At 48.2% G+C, this 23,043-nt stretch overlaps 1 protein-coding gene across 4 annotated transcripts in view; it reads left to right on the top strand.

Moving 5' to 3' along the window:
* farp1 (FERM, RhoGEF (ARHGEF) and pleckstrin domain protein 1 (chondrocyte-derived)) overlaps positions 1-23,043 on the top strand; it is a 372,795-nt gene that overhangs the window by 240,584 nt on the left and 109,168 nt on the right. For all 4 annotated transcript variants that reach the window (XM_085998433.1, XM_085998432.1, XM_085998434.1 and 1 more), the window contains 2 exons: positions 1,395-1,458; positions 6,316-6,529. In XM_085998433.1, the coding sequence (XP_085854559.1) occupies positions 1,395-1,458; positions 6,316-6,529 (278 nt within the window). The remainder of the gene's footprint in view (positions 1-1,394; positions 1,459-6,315; positions 6,530-23,043) is intronic.

Below are 23,043 nucleotides of genomic sequence, written 5' to 3'. Positions count from 1 at the left end.
GGCAGAGAATTCCAAAGATTCACAACCCTCTGAGTGAAGAAATTTCTCCTCATCTTAGTCTTAAATGGCCGACCCCTTATCCTGAGCCTATGCCCCCTGGTTCTTGACTCTCCACCCAGGGGGAAACAACCTCTCAGCATCTACCCTGTCAATCCCCCTCAGAATCTTGTACGTTTCAATGAGATCACCTCTCATTCTTCTAAACTCCAGAGAGTATCGGCCCAATCTACTCAATCTCTCCTCATAGGACAGCCCTCTCACCCCAGGAATCAATCTAGTGAACCTTCGTTGCACCGCCTCCAAGGCAAGTATATCCAATGCAAGTTGTTGGTCTCTCCACGGATGCTGCCTGACCTGTTGAGTGTTTACTGATTTTTTTCCTGTGTTACACCGGTTTTGCTGCAGTTTGGCATCACTGCAGCATCCCTTTTTTGTGCAGAAGTGCAATAGGGTTACAAATAAGTGCGTAGTGGTGACTGGCGATGATCGCTGGTCTGTCACTGTTGAAGGTGGTCATTGGCTGTAGTCTAAACCCAGGTAGCACAAAGCCTACCCAATCAAGGGCAAGCTTTTAGAATTAAAAGCAAACCATTAACATTTTATTGATTGATTGAAAACAGCTAATGAGTCATTTGAAGGTAGTTCAGACCGGCGGTGTAGCGGTCAGTGGACGACACTGTGTGGGTGTATCGGAGCATTCTCGCCTGAGTTCTACCTCCCAACCTCCCTCAGAGGGGGGTGAATCTTTGGAATTCTCTACCCCAGAGGGCTGTGGAGGCTCAGTCGTTGAGTATATTCAAGACTGAGATCAATAGACTTTTGGACTCTAGGGGAATCGAGGGATATGGGGATCAGGCGGGAAAGTGGAGTTGAGGTCGAAGATCAGCCGTGATCTTATTGAATGGCGGAGCAGGCCCGAGGGGCCGTATGGCCGACTCCTGCTCCTATTTCTTATGTGAAAACACTGTGCGAATAAAGCCAATTCTACGGCGCTATGGCACTACAAAAATTGTATCCATCTCATTCTCTTTCCTCCTTTTTTTATTTTATTTTTTCCTCTTTGCCCCTCCCTCCTCCTGCTGCCTAGTTTGTGCCAGCGTTTGTTTTAATCGCTTTCTCTTGCTCTCATTGACAACATTGTGGGGAACAATCAGCACGCGGACTCAGATGGCCCGCCCGGACTGAGAACATGTCACATGGAGGGACGATTTGTGCTGCTGGCTGTTTGCAGTGAAGTTATTAACCTGTTCTCTGCACTCTTGTTTACACGCTCAGTGCAAACAGAGAGGCCGCTTCCTGTCACTGGTATTGTTTTCTGGGGAGGGGGTGCGTGTGTGTGTGTGGAAAATATGTCACTGTTCAGATTACTCATTTATTTTATATTTTATTTTCAGGAAGCATAGTAAAATGCGATCCATCCGAAGTTTGCCCGAACATCAGTCACTGGTGCCAAAACAAGTCAGTAAATCAGGAACAATATTGTCTAGAGAAGTGATTTATTATAGACAAGTCCTGTCTGTCATTTCTATTAAGTCACTTGATTGTTAATGATATAAAGGGAGCAATTTACCGTGGTTATGGGGTGGGGGGAGATCAGTCCTGACACAATTACCATAACAATCTCGTGTATAAGGCGCAGTCTGATCGCAAGAATGTCCTGTGAATAGAAGGGTTTTGATAGAGTAAATAAGGAGACACTTGTTCCTCTGTGGGGATTGGAGGGTAATATATTAGCATGGATTGCAGATGGGTTAACGGACAGAAAACAGAGAGTAAGAATAAATGGATCATTTTCGGGAGGGCCGGGTGTAACTAGTGGAGTGCCGCAAGGGTCAGTGTGTGGGCCTCAGCTATTCACAATCTGTATCAAGATACCTATTTATTATGTTATTCTGTTTACGAGTTGGACACAAATTTAAGGTAATTGGCAAAAGAACCAGAGGGGAAGATGAGATTTTTTTTACGCAGCGAGTTGTTGTGATCGGGAACGCGCCGCCTGAAAGGGCGGTGGAAGCAGATTCAATAGTAACTTTCAAAAAGGGAATTGGATAAATACTGGAAAAGGAAATTTTTTAGAGCTATGGGGAAAGAGCAGGGGAGTGGGACTGATTGGAGAGCTCTTTCAAAGAGCTGGCACAGGCACGATGGGCCAAATGGCCTCCTTCTATGCTGTATGATTCTGTGATTAAGCCTTTATTTTTATTACCTTTCCGAGCCCATTTTCAAAGAGCCGGCACAGGCACGATGGGCCGAATGGCAGCCGCCTGCGCTGTAACCTCTGAGTTTCACCATTATATGTATAAACAATATAAAATCACAGGTGGGACTTGTACACAAAATGTTTTAAAATATTTGATATCAAAGTTCTTTCATTGTTTGACAATACCAGATGAGCAATATTTGGATGAGGAGGGGCATTAATTGGAAAGCTCTAACAACGGGCCAGAAACAGGCACGATGGGCCGAATGGCCTCCCCCTGTGCTGTATCTCATTGAAACTTATAAAATTCTGACAGGACTAGACAGACTAGATGCAGGAAGGATGTTCCCAATGGTCGGGGAGTCCAGAACCAGGGGTCACAGTCTAAGGATAAGGGGTAAGCCATTTAGGACAGAGATGAGGAGGAATTTCTTCACCCAGAGAGTGGTGAACCTGTGGAATTCTCTACCACAGAAGGCAGTTGAGGCCAATTCATTAAATATATTCAAGAAGGAGTTGGATATATTTCTTAAGGCTAAAGGGATCAAGGGATATGGGGAGAAGGCAAGGACAGGGTACTGAATTTGGATGATCAGCCATGATCACATCGAATGGCGGAGTGGGCTCGAGGGGCCGAATGGCCTACTCCTGCTCCTATCTTCTATGTTTCTACGTGTGATTCTATGATTCACGGTTTCTGGTAGTGTCTCTAGGGTGTTTTATTTGGTAAATTCACGGACCTGTGCGGAGCTGAGCCATGCAGCAGGTTCGCGGTTCAGTCCCTGGCATTTGCTGAGCTGGCTGACCTCGGATGGAGTACTACGGATGGTCTTAGCAATAATGGGCAAGCGAGGGGGGGATAAAGCTCAGCCAGCTCCACATCGCTGGTCAAGTGACCCTTAAAGTGAGAAGGTAGACTAAGGACAACAACAGCGTGCATTTATATAGCGCCTTTAACGTAGTAAAAACATCCCAAGGCGCTTCACAGGAGGCGCTATTCGACAAAATTTGACACCGAGCCACATAAGGAGATATTAGGAGAGGTCAAAGAGGGAGGTTTTTATGAGCGTCTTAAAGGAGGAGAGAGAGGTGTAGAGGTTTAGGGAGGGAATTCCAGAGCTTAAGGCCCAGGGAGCTGAAGGCACGGCTGCCAATGGTGGAGCGATTAAAATCAGGGATGGGCAAGAGGACAGAATTAGAGGAGCGCAGAGATCTCGGGAGGTTACAGAGATAGGAAGGGGCAAAGCCACGGAGGGATTTGAAAACAAGGGTGAGCGTTTTAAAATCGAGGCGTTGCCGGATCGGGATCCAATGTAGGTCAGCGAGCACAGGGGCTGATGGGCGAACGGGACTGGGTGTGAGTTAGGACACGGGGCAGTGAGCACAGGGGTGATGGGCGAACAGGACTCGGTGCGAGTTAGGACACGGGGCAGTGAGCACAGGGGGTGATGGGTGAACGGGACTGGGTGCGAGTTAGGACACGGGGCAGTGAGCACAGGGGGTGATGGGTGAACGGGACTTGGTGCGAGTTAGGACACGGGGCAGTGAGCACGGGGGTGATGGGTGAACGGGACTTGGTGCGAGTTAGGACACGGGGCAGTGAGCACAGGGGGTGATGGGTGAACGGGACTTGGTGCGAGTTAGGACACGGGGCAGTGAGCACAGGGGGTGATGGGTGAACGGGACTGGGTGCGAGTTAGGACACGGGGCAGTAGAGTTTTGGATGAGCTCAAGTTTACGGAGGGGGCAATGTGGGAGGCCGGCCAGGAGTGCGTTGGAATGGTCGAGTCCAGAGGTAACAAAGGCATGGGTGAGGGTTTCCGCAGCAGATGAGCTGAGGCAGGGGCGGAGACGGGCGATGTTACGGAGGCGGAAGTAGGCGGTCTTGGTGATGGAGTGTGTGTGGGGACGGAAGCAGAGTTCAGTGTCCGATAGGATGACGGGTCTGTGAACTGTCTGACTCAGCCTCAGGCAGTGGCCAGAAAGAATCATTTGGAGGGTGGTGGAGAAGGAGCAGGGAGTGGGACTAATTAGATAGCTTTTTCCAAGGATAATCTGCTGCTGAGATAGAAACATAGAAGATAGGAGCAGGAGTAGGCCATTCGGCCCCTCGAGCCTGCTCCGCCATTCAATGAGATCATGGCTGATCATCCAAATTCAGTACCCGGTCCCTGCCTTCTCCCCATATCCCTTGATCCCTTTAGCCTTAAGAAATAGAAGAGATGGAATGTATCTGTGGTAAACCACTGTTTGTATTCCACTGTGTACATGCCTGGACATGCCTCGGCTGACTCCTCCCACAAGTCCTAGTATAATCAAAATCCCCACCACATGTATCTGAGCAGTTTTGAGATCTTCGTATATCCCTGTCGTTGCAAAGTCATAAAAACAAACTGGTTTTGCATATATTTAAATTTTGCAATATAATTGGCGGCCACGAGTGAGATTTGGTGAATATTTCCATTGATGAAGCTGAACACAGCAGACTCTTGGTCTCTGTCCTTATATCTCACTGCTGGTTCTGGACTATACTCTGGATATTGAACATTTAAGAGTGATGAAACAGAGAGATGCTTGGAACCATGTCCATCTTTCGAGTGAGACGTGAAACCCGAGGCCCCGTCTGCCCCCCTCGGGTAGACGTGAAAGATCCCGCGGGACTATTTCGAAGAAGAGCAGGGGGAGTTCTCCCCGGTGTCCTGGGGCCAATATTTATCCCTCAACCCTCATCACCTAAAACAGACCATCTGGTCATTATCACATCGCTGTCTGTGGGATCTTGCTGTGTGCAAATTGGCTGCCACGTTTCCCACATTACAGCAGTGACTACACTTCGAAAAGTACTTCATTGGCTGTAAAGCGCTTTGGGACGTCCTGAGGTTGTGAAAGGCGCTATAGAAATGCAAGTCCTTTATATTCCAGCTCTAAATTAACCTGTTATTGCGTCTTGCAAAAATGTTGAGTTCAGTTCTTTTTCTCCGTACACTTCTGTTGTTTGTTGTTTCCAACTTTGCAGAAGCCAAGTGAGCGATTAGCTGAGCAGAGAGCGCGGGAAGGTCCGAGGTTTGACCCTTGGTCTGTGTTGAGTTACCTGATCTTGGCAGCAACATGAGCATGACACTTGACCTCCTTGACCCTGGATTAGGGAGGTGGGGGGGGGGGGAAGAGTGAAATCGTCCACGGTTCCCGCTCCTGATCATTATCCTGTCGGGAGCCGCACGTGTCGATGTTGTGCGAAGCCAGCATTGATGCTTCTCCCAGGCTTGAAGAGCCTCGATGTCGAGACTCACTCATGAATTGTGGCTATTTGAGTGAGGTACTGGAGAGTACAGGAAACTCTCTCTTAACCGGCACCTCAATGTCCGGAAATCTCTCTTCACTGGCAAAATTCAGGAGTAGGTTCAGGTAAGTTTTACTATAAGTGGCTGTGTAACTGGGGTTCCTGCACCTGTGGCCGTGTAACCGGGGCTCTTGCACCTGTGGCCGTGTAACCGGGGTTCTTGCACCTGTGGCCGTGTAACTGGGGTTCCTGCACCTGTGGCCGTGTAACCGGGGTTCTTGCACCTGTGGCCGTGTAACTGGGGTTCCTGCACCTGTGGCCGTGTAACCGGGGCTCTTGCACCTGTGGCCGTGTAACCGGGGCTCTTGCACCTGTGGCCGTGTAACCGGGGCTCTTGCACCTGTGGCCGTGTAACTGGGGTTCCTGCACCTGTGGCCGTGTAACCGGGGCTCTTGCACCTGTGGCCGTGTAACCGGGGCTCTTGCACCTGTGGCCGTGTAACCGGGGTTCCTGCACCTGTGGCCGTGTAACCGGGGCTCTTGCACCTGTGGCCGTGTACGGGGCTCTCATACCTTGGTAAGTATACCTCTCTGTAATCCGGACTCTTTGATCAACCGGCACCACGCCGGTCCAGTCGGTGCCGGATAAAAAAGAGTTTCCTGTACTTGGCATCCATGAAACAGTTCTATAGCGAGCAATTAATGCCTGCAAAAGAGGGGGGGGGGGGGTGGAATTGCTGAGGGGATTTTTTTTTTTTTTTAAATAAGCAACAAAATAATTTGAGCGAAAGTATTTTACAAAAGATTTATCTCCAAGACGTTTCTTGTCTTTTCAGAGCAGTGTTTTTACTTTCGGAGCGCAGGCAGCATCAACAGGACCGCCGTCCCCTAACCAGAGGAAGGATCTGGGAGTTTCCCGGTCAACTGACGAAGACGGGGTTGAACGCAAGAGCCACTCACCAGCGCGGAGCCCCAAGGGGGACGGGCAGGAGGAAGCTGTGAGGGACAAGGTTCACCAGGCCAAAGCCCAAAGAGAGCAACAGAATGCAGGTCCAGCATCTCGAGCTGCTCGTGGAAGCAGCTCTTCCATTCCTTACATTGACTGCAGTGATATAGATAGCGAGCATGATTTAATCAGAGGGCGGATAATCAGGTCACATTCGCAAACAAATGACAATTATGAGGATGAGCTTATCAGGGGTGAATACTTTGATGAAAGCGTGACCCATCTTAGACGTAGGAATTCTCCTGATTTCAGATTCACAGGTAGTCCGCTCCATATAAAAGAAGAGTTAACTGATGATGAGCTGGCGAACTTGTCCTTTTATACCGGAAGGACACCTCGAATGCCCAGACATAGCTCTTTGGTTCATGAGGTATTTCGAGGCTCAGAAAGTCGTCATAGCCCCTCAGCTACGCCAATACACCCAAGTAGTAAAGGATCCAGTCCCAATGCCAGTGTTAACAGAGCAGGATCCAAGGGCTCTATCATACAGAATGGCCACTGTAGGCATAGACAAGAAGATACGGGCAGCCATACATACAGCCACCATGATTGCAACAGCTATTCCCCTACTTTCAGCCAAGCGCAAGCGCAGAGGGTGCCGGGCGCCCGAAACAGATCGGAGACCGATCCGTTTATCCTCAGTCGCATGGCTTCCACCCCATTGAATGAGCACAGGAACGGCAGCCAAGCCAAGCTCTGCTCGCCCGGAGCGCTGCGCTCGGAAGGCAGGTTTGCGGGCCACAGCTCGTCACCTGCTGGGTTGGCAAAGTCAAGTCCGCCAATCCGTGGGCTACTCCCGGCTGGCCTTGCGCGCCGCCCAAGTGGGGGCCAACTGATAGATGGGTCTACCAGCAGTGGGACCGAATCCAGCGATTCCGATTCTGAGGCCGTTCATTCGTTCAGCCACCCACTCGTGTTCGGGAACCCCATTGCCGTAAGCTCCTCACCGATGCCTAGAAATACGTTTTCTTTTGGGAGTCTGCAGTTAGAGGAGGATTTGGAGGAAGACAGTTCCATTAGCTTCAGTGACCCCGATGATGGCAGCCCTGTGAGTGAACATGGCGTCATCACATGTTAGCAGTTTTGAGCAGTCTCCTAACTCTGTCCAGTTTCTGATCAATGGTATAAGCCAGTTGGCTGCAGTCCTGTGCTAAAGCTATGATTGATGCTTAAACGGGCGTAAACTAGAGGAGCACTGAATACTGTTGTAGTATCCCACGACATTCTCTGATTAACAAAGTGACATCGATGACATTGCAGGGCAGTTAGACTGACTGGTGTTTATGTACAATGAAAAGCGACATTTTAAGGCTTCTCAACAAGGAGTAATGTTCACATCGGAAGTGGATTATACGTTGCTGTTTACGGAATTGTTTAAGGAGAGATAAAAGGCAACAAAAAAAATTTTTTTTTTTTAATGTAAAACTCAATGTTTCACTTTAAAAAAAAAACGTCGAAGTAAGCTGTTAAATATTGGACTGCCAAAATTACCAAGCAAGATGCAGTGGATCACAGTTAACAAAGGAAACTCAAACTGTTGACTCCTATTAGAAGTAGCCGGATGCCACGCGTGATGGTCCATCTTTGGAATTAAGAGCTAAGATGAAGTCTAGAAACAACTTCAGTTACGACGTCGTTTGTCACTGCTGTTCTTGGTTGTGCATCAGTTGCTGTTTTTGAAGCATTGGGGCCACCGTCCACACCACAGTGTATACGGGCTGAGTACAAACTGGCAGGACCTCAGTTATACTTCAGACTGTGAAGGGTTTTTCCAATATAACTGAGGGGTGTTCGGCTGTCAAGTAATTGCCTTCATATTTCCATACATCTATATATATATATATAAGTATATCTAATGGTAGCAGATGTTTGGTTTAGTTGGAAAGGGATGGAATGAGAATAACGATGATTAATGTTTGTGCAATAGTTTGGTTTATCCTTTCTAATGAAGTTATTTGACATCATTTTGTGAAATAAGCATTTAGACAGAACTGAGGTAGGTCTAGATTTTTATAGCAGTGGTTGGTGGTCCTGAAGGGATTGATGAAGCGTAGAATTTTGTGTACTTTTTTATGTGTGTGTGTGTGTGTGTGTGTGTGTGTATAAATATATATATATATACACACATCTTTAACAAGTGACTTGATTACCTGTGTAATTGTTCGTATTAAGTGAGCTTGTGGGGTGAAATTGAACAATAGTTTCTAAGTCTAGTAAACTGGGTAGCCGCACAATAATCGTGTCAAAATAGTCCTGCCAAAACCATATTGCCCAGTGATTTTGAAGGTAAAGAGTTCATTGAAAGTTGATCTAAAACTGTTCTCCTAGGTTAAAGCACCTCGCAACTTGTTCGTGACTTTACAATGAAAGATTTTGCATAAAATACATGATGATAGCTAGCTCCTCTGAGCAATGTTACTGCATGACCCTCTGATAGTTCAATAGTACAGCCAACGACCACAGCTTTCAAAGGGAGGAAATTTCAAAATCTAGATTCAAAATTCAAACATTGTAAATATATGATTTTTTTTTCTTTATTACTAAATTCATTTTATCGAATCAAAAATATTTCAGCTTTAGAAAGCCGAGCTCCTTTTAGAGTATTGGTGTGTCTCGGGGCCGGCATCGCACGAGGACCTAAGACGGAGGGGGGTGGAATTCACCTCGCCGCTGGCGCAAAAAAGAGGCGACAAGTGGACCAGCACTCCGCCCGACCGGACTCCGCCCAGTGTCCTTTGCCGTTGAGTGTAAAACCAGCCCGCGGCGCACCCTCACCTGTTTCGCGCTTCCGGCGAGATGGTTCACGCGGAGAGCCCGCACACGGGTCCGAGTTCAGCATCACGAGCGTTTACGGTGAAAGCAGATCCCACCATTGCTGTGTAAAGAAGCATGCCCCCAATTGATAGGCAAGGAGTAATCGTTGCCCCTTTCAGTCCTGCGGTTTGTATTCTTCGCCGATGGTAAAAGGCGTCTTTCAATGGAAGGGGAGCTGATTTGAATCTGGCGAATTAAGCACTCGCAGCATGGGAATAAGTTAAATCCTCCTCTCTCTCTCTGTCACTCCCCCACCCCACTTGCCAGGACTAAATTTAGTTGCAGTGCCTTTCCTGGAAATTAAAAGGAAATACGGTTACGTAAACCTCAGTAGCTCGAGTCACATTCCAGGAGTGTCGAAAGCAGTGGAGTGAGTCATTGGCCCGAAACAAAATGATTGGAAGTGGGAGTAACTGCGCGGTTACACAGTCTATTATATAGGCTGCTCAATAGCAAAAAAAACAGGAAGAGACTTCCTTGAATTAGGAAAAGCAATTAACATTAGGACTACGGGAGCCCTGCCAACTGGCAGAAACTGATATTTTTCATCAGTCGCAAACATAAAAACGTTGAACCCTGCGAGCGCCGCAGTGAGTACAATGCTCATTCAAGTATGGGATTCCAAAAGGACTTGGCATTTGCCGGTTGCTGCTGTGGTATATTATTCCTGGTCAGCTGTTCTGTACCACCCCCTGGCCTCGCACTGTTGTGCATTTAATAATGATGGGGCTATTACATAGAAACATAGAAACTAGGAGCAGGAGTAGGCCATTCGGCCCTTCGAGCCTGCTCCGCCATTCAACGAGATCATGGCTGATCATCCAAACCCTAGCACCCGGTCCCTACACCGACAGCCATCCCACCCAAGCCCTATCCCCGTAACCCTGTAACACCACGTATTTAATCCCCCCTAACACTAAGGGTCAATTTTTTTCATCATGGCCAATCAACCTAACCCGCACATCTTTGGACTGTGGGAGGAAACCGGAGCACCCGGAGAAAACCCACGCAAACACGGGGAGAATGTGCAAACTCCACACAGACAGTCACCCGAGGCCGGATTTGAACCCGGGTCCCTGGCGCTGTGAGGCAACAGTGCTAACCACTATGCCACCGTGCTTTTTTTTGTGACCAGTCTTTTGTACAGTGGTGATAATCCGAACCCTATCCATACCCAGCGACTGGCTTGGGTGTAGGAAATGCCGGCCAAATATGATCTTGGCAGTTGCTTTGGCCTCACCCCTGCCCCCCTCTTCCCCATTGGCTTGTTGGTAGTGTGAAGAGTTGGCTGCCCTCCAAGGTGCATTGAAGAAGTAGTGTATCTGAGATTGAACCTAGTAAAGGTTGTTTTTGGAGCTCCCTGAGGCCTTACTGTGTAGATGCACACCATATGGTGGTGTAGTGTCAAGCCACACGGACCATGAGGATCCTGATGAGATAGCTGACCTCAGCTGGCATGGCTGTGGAGATGCTTTAATTGTCCCCATGAAGAATGGGCCACTTGGGTGAGATAGCAGAGAACATAAGAATTAGGAGCAGGAGTCGGCCATACAGCCCTTCGAGCCTGCTCCTCCATTCAATAAGATCATGGCTGATCTTCTACCTCAACTCCACTTTCCTGCACTATCCCCATATCCCTCGATTCCCCTAGAGTCCAAAAATCTATCGATCTCTGTCTTGAATATACTCAATGACTGAGCCTCCACAGTCCTCTGGGGTAGAGAATTCCAAAGATTCACCACCCTCTGAGTGAAGAAATTCCTCCTCATCTCAGTCCTAAATGGCTGACCCCTTATCCTGAGACTGTGACCCCTGGTTCTAGACTCCCCAGCCAGGGGAAACATCCTCCCTGCATCTACTCGAGCCCTGTAAGAATTTTGTATGTTTCAATGAAATCACCTCTCATTCATCTAAACTCGAGAGAATATAGGCCTAGTCTACTCAATCTCTCCTCATAGGACAACCCCCCCATCCCAGGAACCAGTCGAATGATTCGTTGCACTCCCTCTATGGCAAGTATATCCTTCCTTAGGTAAGGAGACTAAAACTGTGCACAATACTCTGGGTGTGGTCTCACCAAGGGCCCTGTATAATTGCAGTAAGACGTCTTTACTCTTCTAATCCAATCCTTTTGTAATAAAGGCCAACATGCCAGAGGGTGGTTGATGTGCTGCAGCATCTTCGGGGAGGAAGAGAGAAAACTGGAAATGAAGGTAAACGGCGAGTGAAAGGGCGTCACTTTTAACCTCACCCGCCCGTGGGGAAACTGATTGCAACGGGCGTAACGCCGGTTTTACACCCCATCTGATTGAAGTCAGTGGAGAGTAATATCGAGCGGGCAGGGTGAGAAGCCAGCATTCCGCCCGGTCCCATAGGTCCCTCACCCAGTGTGTAGGTTAAAATGACCCCCGACCCACCCACCCCCCCCCCCGACCCACCCACCCCACCCCCCAACCCACCCACCCACCCCCGCCCTGACCCACACCCCCGACCCACCCCCTCCCTGACCCACCCCCTCACTGACCCATCCCCCCGGCCCACCCCCCCAACCCACCCCCTCCCTGACCCACCCACCCCCCCGACTGACCCACCCCCCCTGACCTCCCCCTCCCTGACCCAGCCCCCCCGATACCGACCCTCCCGACCCACCCCCCCGACCTCCCCCCCCCTCCCTGACCCACCCCCCCCGACCCATCTCCCCCTGACCCACCCCCCCGACCCACCCCCCCTGACCCACCCCCCGACCCATCGCCCCCTGAACCCCCCCCCGACCCACACCCCGACCCCCCCCGCCCGACCTCCCCCCACTCCCTGACCATCCCCCCCTGACCTCCCCCCCCCCCCCCCCGGCCCATCCCCCACTGACCCCCCCACCCCCCTCCCCGTACCTGTTGGGAGATAGGCTGCTCAGTAACATGTCCAACGTAGGAGGTACAAGAGGAGTTAATTTGGTGACACCTTGGAACTCCGCAACTGTTGACTTGGCAAGCTGAAAAATTAATATGTTAGATTGCGTCCTCAAGGGCCTGTTTTTCTACTGGCTTATTCATAGAGGCAGAGGCGAAATTGCATTTGCCAAAAAACCAGCACTGTAAAGAAAACAACAGAATGGGGGGGTGGGGGGGGGGGGGATAGTTATGGCAGGTAATCATTGTCCAACACTGCACTGGGGCGAGACCTTGGAATCAGTGGCTAGAGGTTTCTGCAGTTCCTGTAATTATTTGAAAGGTGTCGTATTATTCCTGAAATAGGAAGAAGCTAACAAAAACAAGCTTTGGAGAAATGATTCTCCGCAAGTCCCCTGTTTGGTAGATAGGTTTTTTTTTTAACAAAAAAGAGGACTGTTAATCAATAACGCCTGGATTATGTGCTTAGACTATGGGTCTGCACTGCTAAACCTGGGTGAAGAATCCGATTCGCAGGACTGAATGGGTGAAGAGTACAGGTCGAGCAGCATAAGAAACTACCAGATCCTGGTTAATAAATGGACACATTTTCCAACCAAGTGGTACACGAGACATGCTCTTTCTGACAGGTTTGCTCCTCCAGCTCAGACCTTGTACGTTGAGATGATTGGATAGGGCCTCATAGGAACGGGAGGAGGCCATTCAGCCCCTCGAGCCTGTCCCGCCATGCAATCAGAACATGGCTGACCTTTACCTCAACTCCATTAGCCCGCTTTTAAACTGCGGAGTAAGGGACAGGTAGATAAGTACACGAGGGAGAAAGGAATAGAAGGATACGCTGATAGGGTGAGAATTAAGTAAGGGTGGGAGGAGGCTCGTGTGGAGCATAAACACCGGCACGGACCTGAGGGGCTGAATGGCCTCATAGAGTTATACAGCACAGAAAGAGGCCCTTCGGCCCATCGTATCCGCGATGGCCATCAAGCCCTGTCTATTCTAAGCCCATTTTCCCAGCACTTGGTCCGTAGTCTTGTAAGCTATGGCGTTTCAAGTGCTCATCTAAATGCTTCTTGAATGTTGTGAGGGTTCCTGCCTCTACCACCCTTTCAGGCAGTGAGTTCCAGATTCCAACCACCCTCTGGGTGAAAAAGTTTTTCCTCAAATCCCCTCTAAACCTCCTGCCCCTTCCCTTGAAACTATGCCCCCTGGTTATTGACCCCTCTACTAAGGGGAAAAAGTTCCTTTCTATCTACCCTATCTATGCCCCTCATAATTTTGTACACCTCAATCAGGTCCCCCCTCAGCCTTCTCTGCTCTAAGGAAAACAACCCCAGCCTGTCCAGTCTCTCTTCATAGCTGAAGCGCTCCAGCCCAGGTAACATCCTGGTGAATCTCCTCTGCACCCTCTCCAATGCAAACACATCCTTCCTATAGTGTGGCGACCAGAACTGCACACAGTATTCCAGCTGTGGCCTAACTAGCGTTTTGTACAGCTCCATCGCAACCTCCTGTTTCTGTACTTTCTATCTAATCTTTCCACGATAACCTATGAAGATATTTTTGAGAATTTTCACTATAAATAATCTATCCACCCATTTCCCGACTCAAATTGTGACATCATAGGACCAGTGTTCAGAATAAAGCTACAGGACAAATGAGGCCACGCCCTTAGACTGCATTGATGCCAATCCAATCGGTATATTTTTAACCTCTCTAGTAGAATCTGTACCGTTGCACTATCTCCCAGCAATTGGGACTGTGTTAAACTGGCGCACAGGAGCATATTTTATTTTAACTGGATGGTTCAGGAACATTCTCTGCACTGTTGTGTCAATATATCTCTGTAACCTCCTCCAGCCCTACAACCCTCCGAGATCTCTGTAACCTCCTCCAGCCCTACAACCCTCCGAGATCTCCCTATCTCTGTAACCTCCTCCAGCCCCACAACCCTCCGAGATCTCTGTAACCTCCTCCAGCTCCACAACCCTCCGAGATCTCCCTATCTATGTAACCTCCTCCAGCCCCACAACCCTCCGAGATCTCTGTAACCTCCTCCAGCCCTACAACCCTCCGAGATCTCCCTATCTCTGTAACCTCCTCCAGCCCCACAACCCTCCGAGATCTCTGTAACCTCCTCCAGCCCCACAACCCTCCCAGATCTCCCTATCTCTGTAACCTCCTCCAGCCCCACAACCCTCCCAGATCTCCCTATCTCTGTAACCTCCTCCAGCTCCACAACCCTCCCAGATCTCTGTAACCTCCTCCAGCCCCACAACCCTCCCAGATCTCCCTATCTCTGTAACCTCCAGCCCTACAACCCTCCGAGATCTCTGCACTCCTCCAATTCTGGCCTCTTGCGCATTCCGGGTTTCCATCCCTCCACCATTGGCGGCCGTGCCTTCAGCTGCCTGGGCCCTAAGCTCTGGAATTCCCTCCCTAAACCGCTTCACCACTTCCTTAAATTGCTCCTTAAAACCTACCTCTTTAACCAAGCTTTTGGTCACCTGCCCTAATATCTACTCCTGTGAAGCGCCTTGGGACATTTTACTACATTAAAGGTGCTATATAAATGCAAGTTGTTGTGATAGGATGCCCAGAACAAGAGAGCATAACCTTAAAATTAGAGCCAGGCCGTTCAGGGGTGATGTCAGGAAGCACTTCTTCACACAAAGGGGTAGTGGAAATCTGGAACTCTCTCCCCCAAAAATACTGGGGGTCAATTGAAAATTTGAAAACTGAGATTGATAGATTTTTGTTAGGCAAAGGGTATTAAGGATTACGGAACCAAGACGGGTAGATGGAGTTAAGATATGATCCAGTTGAATTGTGGAACAGGCTCGAGGGGTTGAATGGCCTCCTCCTGTTTCTATGTTGCTATAGCTATCTTTATATGGGTATTATTATACGGAAATTAATTCCCTCCTATTAAAATAATTACACTTAGCCAACTCTAATCTTGATGGCCCAGAGGTTTCCAACAGCTTTAGTGTTGTATTTTCAAAGCACTTTGTCTCTCTTCCACCTCCCCCCCCCCCACCAAGTTAAAACATGAGGAAACCAATTTCTATATAGATCCTACCCTACTTGAGGTCATTTTGCAACTCTGTTGGAATTCCGATGCGAAAGTGCACGGAAAATGCATTTAAACTACAAATATTAATTAGCCGGCACTAATAGGACGTCGAGAGTCTCCAAATGAATATTCATGACTTCCTTCCCAGTGCACTTTCAAACGCGGAATTCTGAGTAATTCGAGCCACACTCTGCCCGCAGTGGTGCCAGGTGGAAATAAGACTTGCATCGTAATCTGTTGCCTGGATCATGTAAGTACAGGAAACTCTCGATTTACCGGCATCTCAATAACCGGAAATCTCTGTTAACCAGCAAAATTCAGGAGTAGGTTCAGCTAAGTTTTACTCATATTAGTGGCCGTTCCTGGATCTGTGGCTGTGTAACCGGGGTTCCTGCACCTGTTGCTAAGCAACAGGGACGCCTGGATCTTGTGGCCGGGGTTCCTGCACCTGTTGCTAAGCAACAGGGAAGCCCGGCTCTGTGGCCGTGTACGGGGCTCTCGTACCTTTTACTATACCTCTCTGTAATCCGGACTTTGAAACCGGCACCACGTCGGTGCCAGATAAAAAAGAGTTTCCTGTAATGGGATGTGATGCCTTCCGAGTTTCACCCCAGCCCCCGTCTGTCAGACTGACTGAAGAAAGCCCATTGCTCCCTGCTCGACTCCATTAATAAGCCACTCACACATCCCTACATGATATTCCCAAGAGCAGTTGCTAAGCGCGGTTCCCTTTAAAGATCAAAGATAGGTGCGTGCGGTGCTGTAAAATGTTGCCGATCTGTTCGGCCGTTTCCCTACATCACAACACTTCAAAAAGTACTTAATTGGCCGTAAAGCGCTTTGGGGGCGTCCGGTGGCCGTGAAAGGCGCGGTAGAAAATGCAAGTCTGTCTTTTTCTGAGTCGAATAGACGATTGTTCTGCTTCCCGTGAGATTTCCCCCCCCCCCCCCCTTTTCCCAAGTTATTTGCACAAAAAGCTGGGAGACGCACACAATCAAATCAGCTCTGCTTCTAACTTAGAATTCAATCATACTGATGCTGGGCAAGAATCGAATCTTAGCAAAAAGCAAAGCCTCTTTTTTTTTCTTTTACTAGCGGCAGTCAGGGTTTCATTCTCATTCTTGTCATTTGTCCGTAAGGGGGATATAATAATATTCAAAAGGCTGTTTTTTTTCTGTGCACTGTAAATACCGTCGTTCTGTCAGCATGTATCTTTGAAAACAGCTCCTCTTAACTCTGTCCTGGCTTTCAATGCATGTTGGGCTGTTCTTGCTCTGTTTGAAATGCTATCTGAATGTTCTGTCTCCATAATGCAAATTGTTTGTACACACTAGCGCGTGCTTTAAGGCAAGTGATCCTGTTAAGATGAAGGTGGGCTGGGTGAACCGGGGGAATTACCTGTATTCGGCAGTAGGGGAAGTAGAATGATCCAGCACAGAAAGAGGCCATTCAGCCCATCGTGCCTGTGCCGGCTCTTTGGTAAGAGTTGGTAACGGCCGTGTTAGAGAAACAAAGGTGTGTTGCATTGTAACTTTTCTTTTATTAACGGGATCACTGCTTCACCTGGAGAGGAACGTGCTTTAAGGAGACAGTATTCCTTTTGTTGATCTACATATAGTTTTTTTAAATCAGTTTAACGGATGCATGCATCTCTTTCATAAAGCCCCGTATTGTCGAAACGAACTACACTGCAGGGATCAGCAGCAGTTGTATAGATTATCAGCACATTATACATAAAAAAATATTTTTCAGGATTTAATCCTTTGCCATATGACCTTTCCCCCCACCAGCCTCTTTCCCTTTCCAGCCAATCCAAGAGCTGCAATTGCTGTGCCCTCTTCAAGTTCACTCGAGTTCCAAGCCAATGTGGGGAGAAAGGACCCCAATGGGAATAGGAAGAATTCCACTGGGGGTAGGACGGACCCTATTGGGAATAATATGGGTCCACTGACAGAATCTAGCCCATCTCAGTAAAGACCACACCTGGAGTACTGTGCACAGTTTTGGTCTCCTTATCTGAGGAAGGATATACTTGCCTTGGAGGCGGTGCAACGAAGTTTCACTAGATTGATTCCTGGGCTGAGAGGGCTGTCCTGTGATGAGAGATGGTGTAGAATGGGCCGATACTCTCTGGAGTTTAGAAAAATGAGAGGTGAGCTCATTGAAACATACAAGATTCTTACAGGGCTTGACAGGGTAGATGTAGGGAGGATGTTTCCCCTGGCTGGAGAGTCTAGAACCAGGGGTCACAGTCTCAGAATAAGGGGTCGGCCATTTAGGACTGAGATGAGGAGAAATTTCTTCACTCAGAGGGTGGTGAATCTTTGGAATTCTCTACCTCAGAGGGCTGTGGAGGCTCAGTCATTGAGTATATTCAAGACTGAGATCGATAGATTTTTGGACTCTCGGGGAATCAAGGGATATGGGGATTAGGTGGGAAAATGGAGTTGAGGTCGAAGATCAGCCATGGTCTTATTGAATGGCGGAGCAGGCTCGAGGGGCCGTGTGGCGGAGCAGGCTCGAGGGGCCGTGTGGCGGAGCAGACTCGAAGGGCTGTATGGTGGAGCAGGCTCGAGGGGCCGTGTGCTGGAGCAGACTCGAAGGGCTGTATGGTGGAGCAGGCTCGAGGGGCCGTGTGGTGGAGCAGGCTCGAGGGGCCGTGTGGCGGAGCAGGCTCGAGGGGCCGTGTGCTGGAGCAGACTCGAGGGGCCGTGTGCTGGAGCAGACTCGGGGGGCTGTGTGGTGGAGCAGGCTCGAGGGGCCGAATGGCCGACTCCTGCTCTTATTTCTTATGTTCGTAGTCCCCGTTCTACCAAATGACTCAAACTTTAATCAGCTGAAATTTGGGCCTAAAGTTTGCCTCAATCCTAGGTTTTGGCCTGCCCTGAGAGAACAGATCTCCAAATGACCAGACGGGCTTAGTAGCATAAAGCTCATGGGGCCCACGTTTCTGATGGCTCTTTACACCACTGGTGGGAATGTGGCAGATTCTGACAGTTTCCAGCAACGCGGGCCCTGTCCCAAATTGTGGGGACCAGGCCATTTAGCAAGGTCAGGGTGAGTGTCTGACAAAGGCCTGGAAGATCTGAGCACCTCAACGCCCTGCAACAGAGGAGGCCTGGGAAGGGAAACCGCCTGAGAAAGTCTTGAGCTCTCCAGTTCACCTCTGGGATCAATGATCTCATCCCCAAGGTCTTTTAGGAAGGTGCATCATGGAACCCAATGCCCACTTTCAGCAGGCGTGGGTTCAGGTTGGTCCTGTCGGTTGGCGCACTGTGCAGCATTTTCCCGGGAGATGTAGAATGTCCCCCCCTCCCCCCGCCCCGACACACCCCTTGACGTTAGGGAGCAGGCAGATGATGAACAGCCCGAGATCCTTCCCCACCGGAATTTCCTGGCCTGATCATCCTCCTTCTCCACAGGGCTGAATCCCAGATGAACCGAGATCTGCCCCCGCCCCTCCCCCTCTGGTAGTTACGCCGGACTTGCACTTGGCCGAAGTTCGGGTTGCCAACCCTCCCCAGGATTGCCCTGGAGTCTCCAGGAATTGAAGATTGATGATCTGGACACTGCGAGGAGCAAAAACCCAGGAGAAAAATCATAGGGGGCATTAAAAAAATGTTTTTTTCCCCCTCATTTTCTTTGAACACTTCTTTATTAGTTATAAAAGTGTTGGGGGGGGGGGGCGGGGGGGCAGGTGGAAAAGGCTGTTTGGCCGGGTGGGGCAGTTGGAGGGTTGAGGCAGGACCTCCAGGAATGCGTCCAAGCAGAGTTGGTAACACTAGGTCACAGTGGAATTTCAGCCTCCGTGTTTAATTCCCCTCTTTCCGCAACCGTCACATGTAACGTAACCTGTCAGGGCAGCATCACGTGATACGTCAAGACATAAAGGGCTTGTTGATCTGAAGAATGTTCGGCACTGGAGCTCTGAGTTTTGCAATAAAGACCAGCGAGGTTAACAGGATAGATACTGTCTGTTTAATGCACGCTCTCTTTTTTTCCCCCTGAGATTTTGATTACTAAAGCATGTAATGAATAAGATCTTGTGGCTGCACATTATTGCAGCAGCCCTTAGCTTGGCGAATGTTAACGCATGTTGGGTCAAAACTGCTTATTAACTTTGAATAATGATGTCCTGAATGTATGCATGAGATCTTTTATCATTTGTTTTCTCACATATGCGGATTTATATTTTTTAAGTCTTGCGTACTTTCTGAACTGCTGGTTGCTGTATAAACATGTCACCCTTTCTTTTGGCAACTGCTTATCTTGCTCGTCAGTGAAGACTTGTGCATTTAACGCTTCCTGACCAAGTATCTTCACTGCTAATCATTTTCTCATATTTGCTGATTTACACTATTAAAAATCTGGAACAAATGATTGTTATTCCAACATGGTGATGGACAGTAGTTGGTGAGGAGGATAGCTGTTTTATTGTTTGGTTACCGGGCATATAACAACACAAAAGATGGCAGGTGAGAGTTCTATTTCAGTGCGAGTACACTTAAGTACTCGATGACGGACAGGAAAAGACCCTCTGGTCCATCCAGACTGTCCCACACAACATGTACACTCCCCATCCTATCCAAACCATGGGATCTCCTGGGAGAGGTGAAAAACTATATTAAAATCCCAGGCCAATTTGGGGGGGGGGGGGGGGGTTGGCGGGGAGACCAAAAATCTGGGAAATTCCTCTCCAACCCCACCTAGGTGATCAAAACTAGTCCAGGAGATCACTCTGACCCCGATCATTCAATGCGACGCCTACCTTTTATACCAGGTGATCTCCACCTCCACCAGAAACCGGTCCAGCTCTCGCTTGCAGGAATTCAGCGAATCGGCGTCCGCCGCACGAGTCGGCAGCCTGTTCCAAGAGGTTATCCGTACGATGGAAGAGCCTCCAACTACAAACCTTGGTGTAGGCCAAGGTACCACCCCATGGTTTCTGCTGGCACTGCCAACCTTCAGTAGCTCCCTGTTGTGTCATTAGGCGCTGCTGTTATTCCAGAACATGAATGGTTGAGTCATTGCTTATTCACAAGGGGAGCCTTCCTCTGGCTTTGGCCATGGATTGTGGCCAGTAAATAAAAGCTGCAACTGTGACTCGGAAGCAACTACTGATGAGTTTCAAGTAAAAACAATTCTGTAATATAAATAGGGGTAATGGAAAATATATTAAAAAAAATACAGTTGCAATGTATGACTTTAAAATTGGCTCTGAATTACATACGTCCATCGTGGTCCAATGATCCCCTACCCTTTAACCCCGCCCCCCCCCCCCCTTCAGCCTTGACTTACCGTGGGCAGCACTGCAGCAATTTGACTAGTAATAATTTTACAAACCTTAAATCTGTGCACGCTTCCTGTCAATTTTTTCATTGTAAATTCCTCTGTCCGCCTTTATAATGTAAACGTGTCACGCTGTAATTGCACCTTCTCACCAGTAGTGGCGCCAAAGTGCCGCAGTTCTGTGTCTCCCAGCTCCTGCGAGAAAATGTTTTGCTCCAACCAACTCCGCTTTTCTGCTTCTCAAATCGCCGGACATTTTGCCGTTTAATGATAAATAATCATATTGAAACCAAATATGTAAAAATATGGATAGAATGCATGGCTTTAAGATGGTGACCGAATTGCATCTGTGCGCATTGGTTCAATTATCCCATGCCCTCTAACCCTGCCTCACCCAAAGTCTTCACTTGGTCTTGACCCTCCCTGTGCAACATTTCACCAGGATTTCAACTAATATATAATATGCTTCAAAAAATTGACTGGCTGGAAACTTAATCTTCAGATTCATAGGAAAGGTCTTTGCTGATTTGGATCTTGACTGATCACTGAATGTGTTTCTCTTAATACAAAATGGGAACAACAGCCATTGTAATGCCCCCATCTACCACCTCCTCCTTTACCATAGGAACATAAGAACAGGAGGGGACCAGTCAGCCCCTCGGCCCTGTTCTGCCATTCATTTGTGTCATGGCTGATCTGTAGCTTAACTCCATCTACCCACCTTGTTTCCGTAACCCTTAATACCCTTTACCCAACAAAAATCCACCAATCAGTTTTGAGAAATTTTCAATTGACCCCCAGACTCGACAGCTTTTTGGGAGAGCTCCAGATTGCCACGACCCTTTGTGTGAAGAATAGTGAAAGGCCAGAGGATTGGGAAATTTTTAAAAAGCAGCAAAGGACAACTAAAAAAATGAGAGAGAGAGAAGATAACTTATGAGAGTAAGCTAGCAAGAAATATAAAAACAGAGAGTAAGAGCTTCTACAGGTATATAAAAAGGAAGAGAGTAGCTAAAGTAAATGCTGGTCCCCTAGAGGATGAGTCTGGGGAATTAATAATGGGAAACAGGGAAATGGCGGAGACCTTGAACAAATATTTTGTATCAGTCTTCACGGTAGAAGACACTAAAAGCATCCCAATAATGGATAATCAAGGGGCTATTGGGGTGGGGCGGGGGAACTTAATACAATCACTATCACTAGAGAGAAAGTACTAGGCAAACTATTGGGACTAAAGGTGAACAAGTCCCCTGCACCCGATGGCCCGCATCCTAGAGTCTTAAAAGAGTTGGCTGCAGAGATAGTGGATGCATTGGCTGCAATCTACCAAAATTTCCCTGGATTCTGGAGAGGTCCCAGCGGACTGGAAAATCGCAAATGTAACGGCCCTATTTAAGAAAGGAGGGAGACAGAAAGCAAGCAACTATCGACCAGTTAGCCTGTCATTGGGAAAATGCTGGAGTCCATCATTAAGGAAGTGATAGCAGGACATTTAGAAAATCATAATATAGTCAAGCAGAGTCAGCATGGTTTTAGGAAAGGGAAATCATGTTTGACAAATTTGCTGGAGTTTTTTGAGGATGTAATGAGCAGGGTGGATAAAGGGGAACCAGTAGATGTCGTGTATTTGGATTTCCAGAAGGCATTCGATAAGGTGCCACATAAAAGGTTACTGCACAAGATAAGAGCTCACAGGGTTGGGGGTAATATATTAGCATGGATAAAGGATTGGCTAACTAGCAGAAAACAGAGAGTCGGGATAAATGGGTCATTTTCAGGTTGGCAAACTGTAACTAGTGGGGTGCCGCAGGGATCAGTGCTGGGGCCTCAACTATTTACAATCTATATTAATGACTTGGATGAAGGGACAATGTAATGTAGTCCAATTTGCTGATGATACAAAGATAGGTGGGAAAGCAAATTGTGTGGAGGATGCAAAGAATCTCCAAAGGGATATAGATAGGCTAAGTGAGTGGGCAAAAATCTGGCAGATCGAGTATAATGTGGGAAAATTCGAGGTTATCCACTTTGGTAGGAAAAATAAAAAAGCAAATTATTATTTAAATGGAGAGAGGTTACAAAATGCTGAGGTGCAGACGGATCTTGGGGCCCTTGTACATGAAACACAAAAAGTTAGCATGCAGGTACAGCAAGTAATTAGGAAGGCAAATGGAATGTTGGCCTTTATTGCAAAGGGAATGGAGTATAAAAGTAGGGAAGTCCTGTTACAACTGTACAGGGCGTTGGTGAGACCACACCTGGAGTACTGCGCACAGTTTTGGTCTCCTTATTTCAGGAAGGATACACTTGCATTGGAGGCAGTTCAGAGAAGGTTCACGAGGTTGTTTCCGGAGATGAAGGGGTTGTTTTATGAGGAAAGGTTGAGCAGGTTGGGCCTATAACATTGGAGTTTAGAAGAATGAGAGGTGAACTTATTGAAACATATAAGATTCTGAAGGGGCTTGACAGGGTAGGT

Source organism: Somniosus microcephalus, chromosome 10 (genome assembly GCF_052327205.1).
Source record: "Somniosus microcephalus isolate GS21.2 chromosome 10, FLI_Smic_1.0, whole genome shotgun sequence".
Classification (NCBI taxonomy): Eukaryota; Metazoa; Chordata; class Chondrichthyes; order Squaliformes; family Somniosidae; genus Somniosus; species Somniosus microcephalus.
The sequence above is the reverse complement of the archived record's forward strand: the minus strand, read 5'-3'. Positions and strand labels throughout refer to the sequence as shown.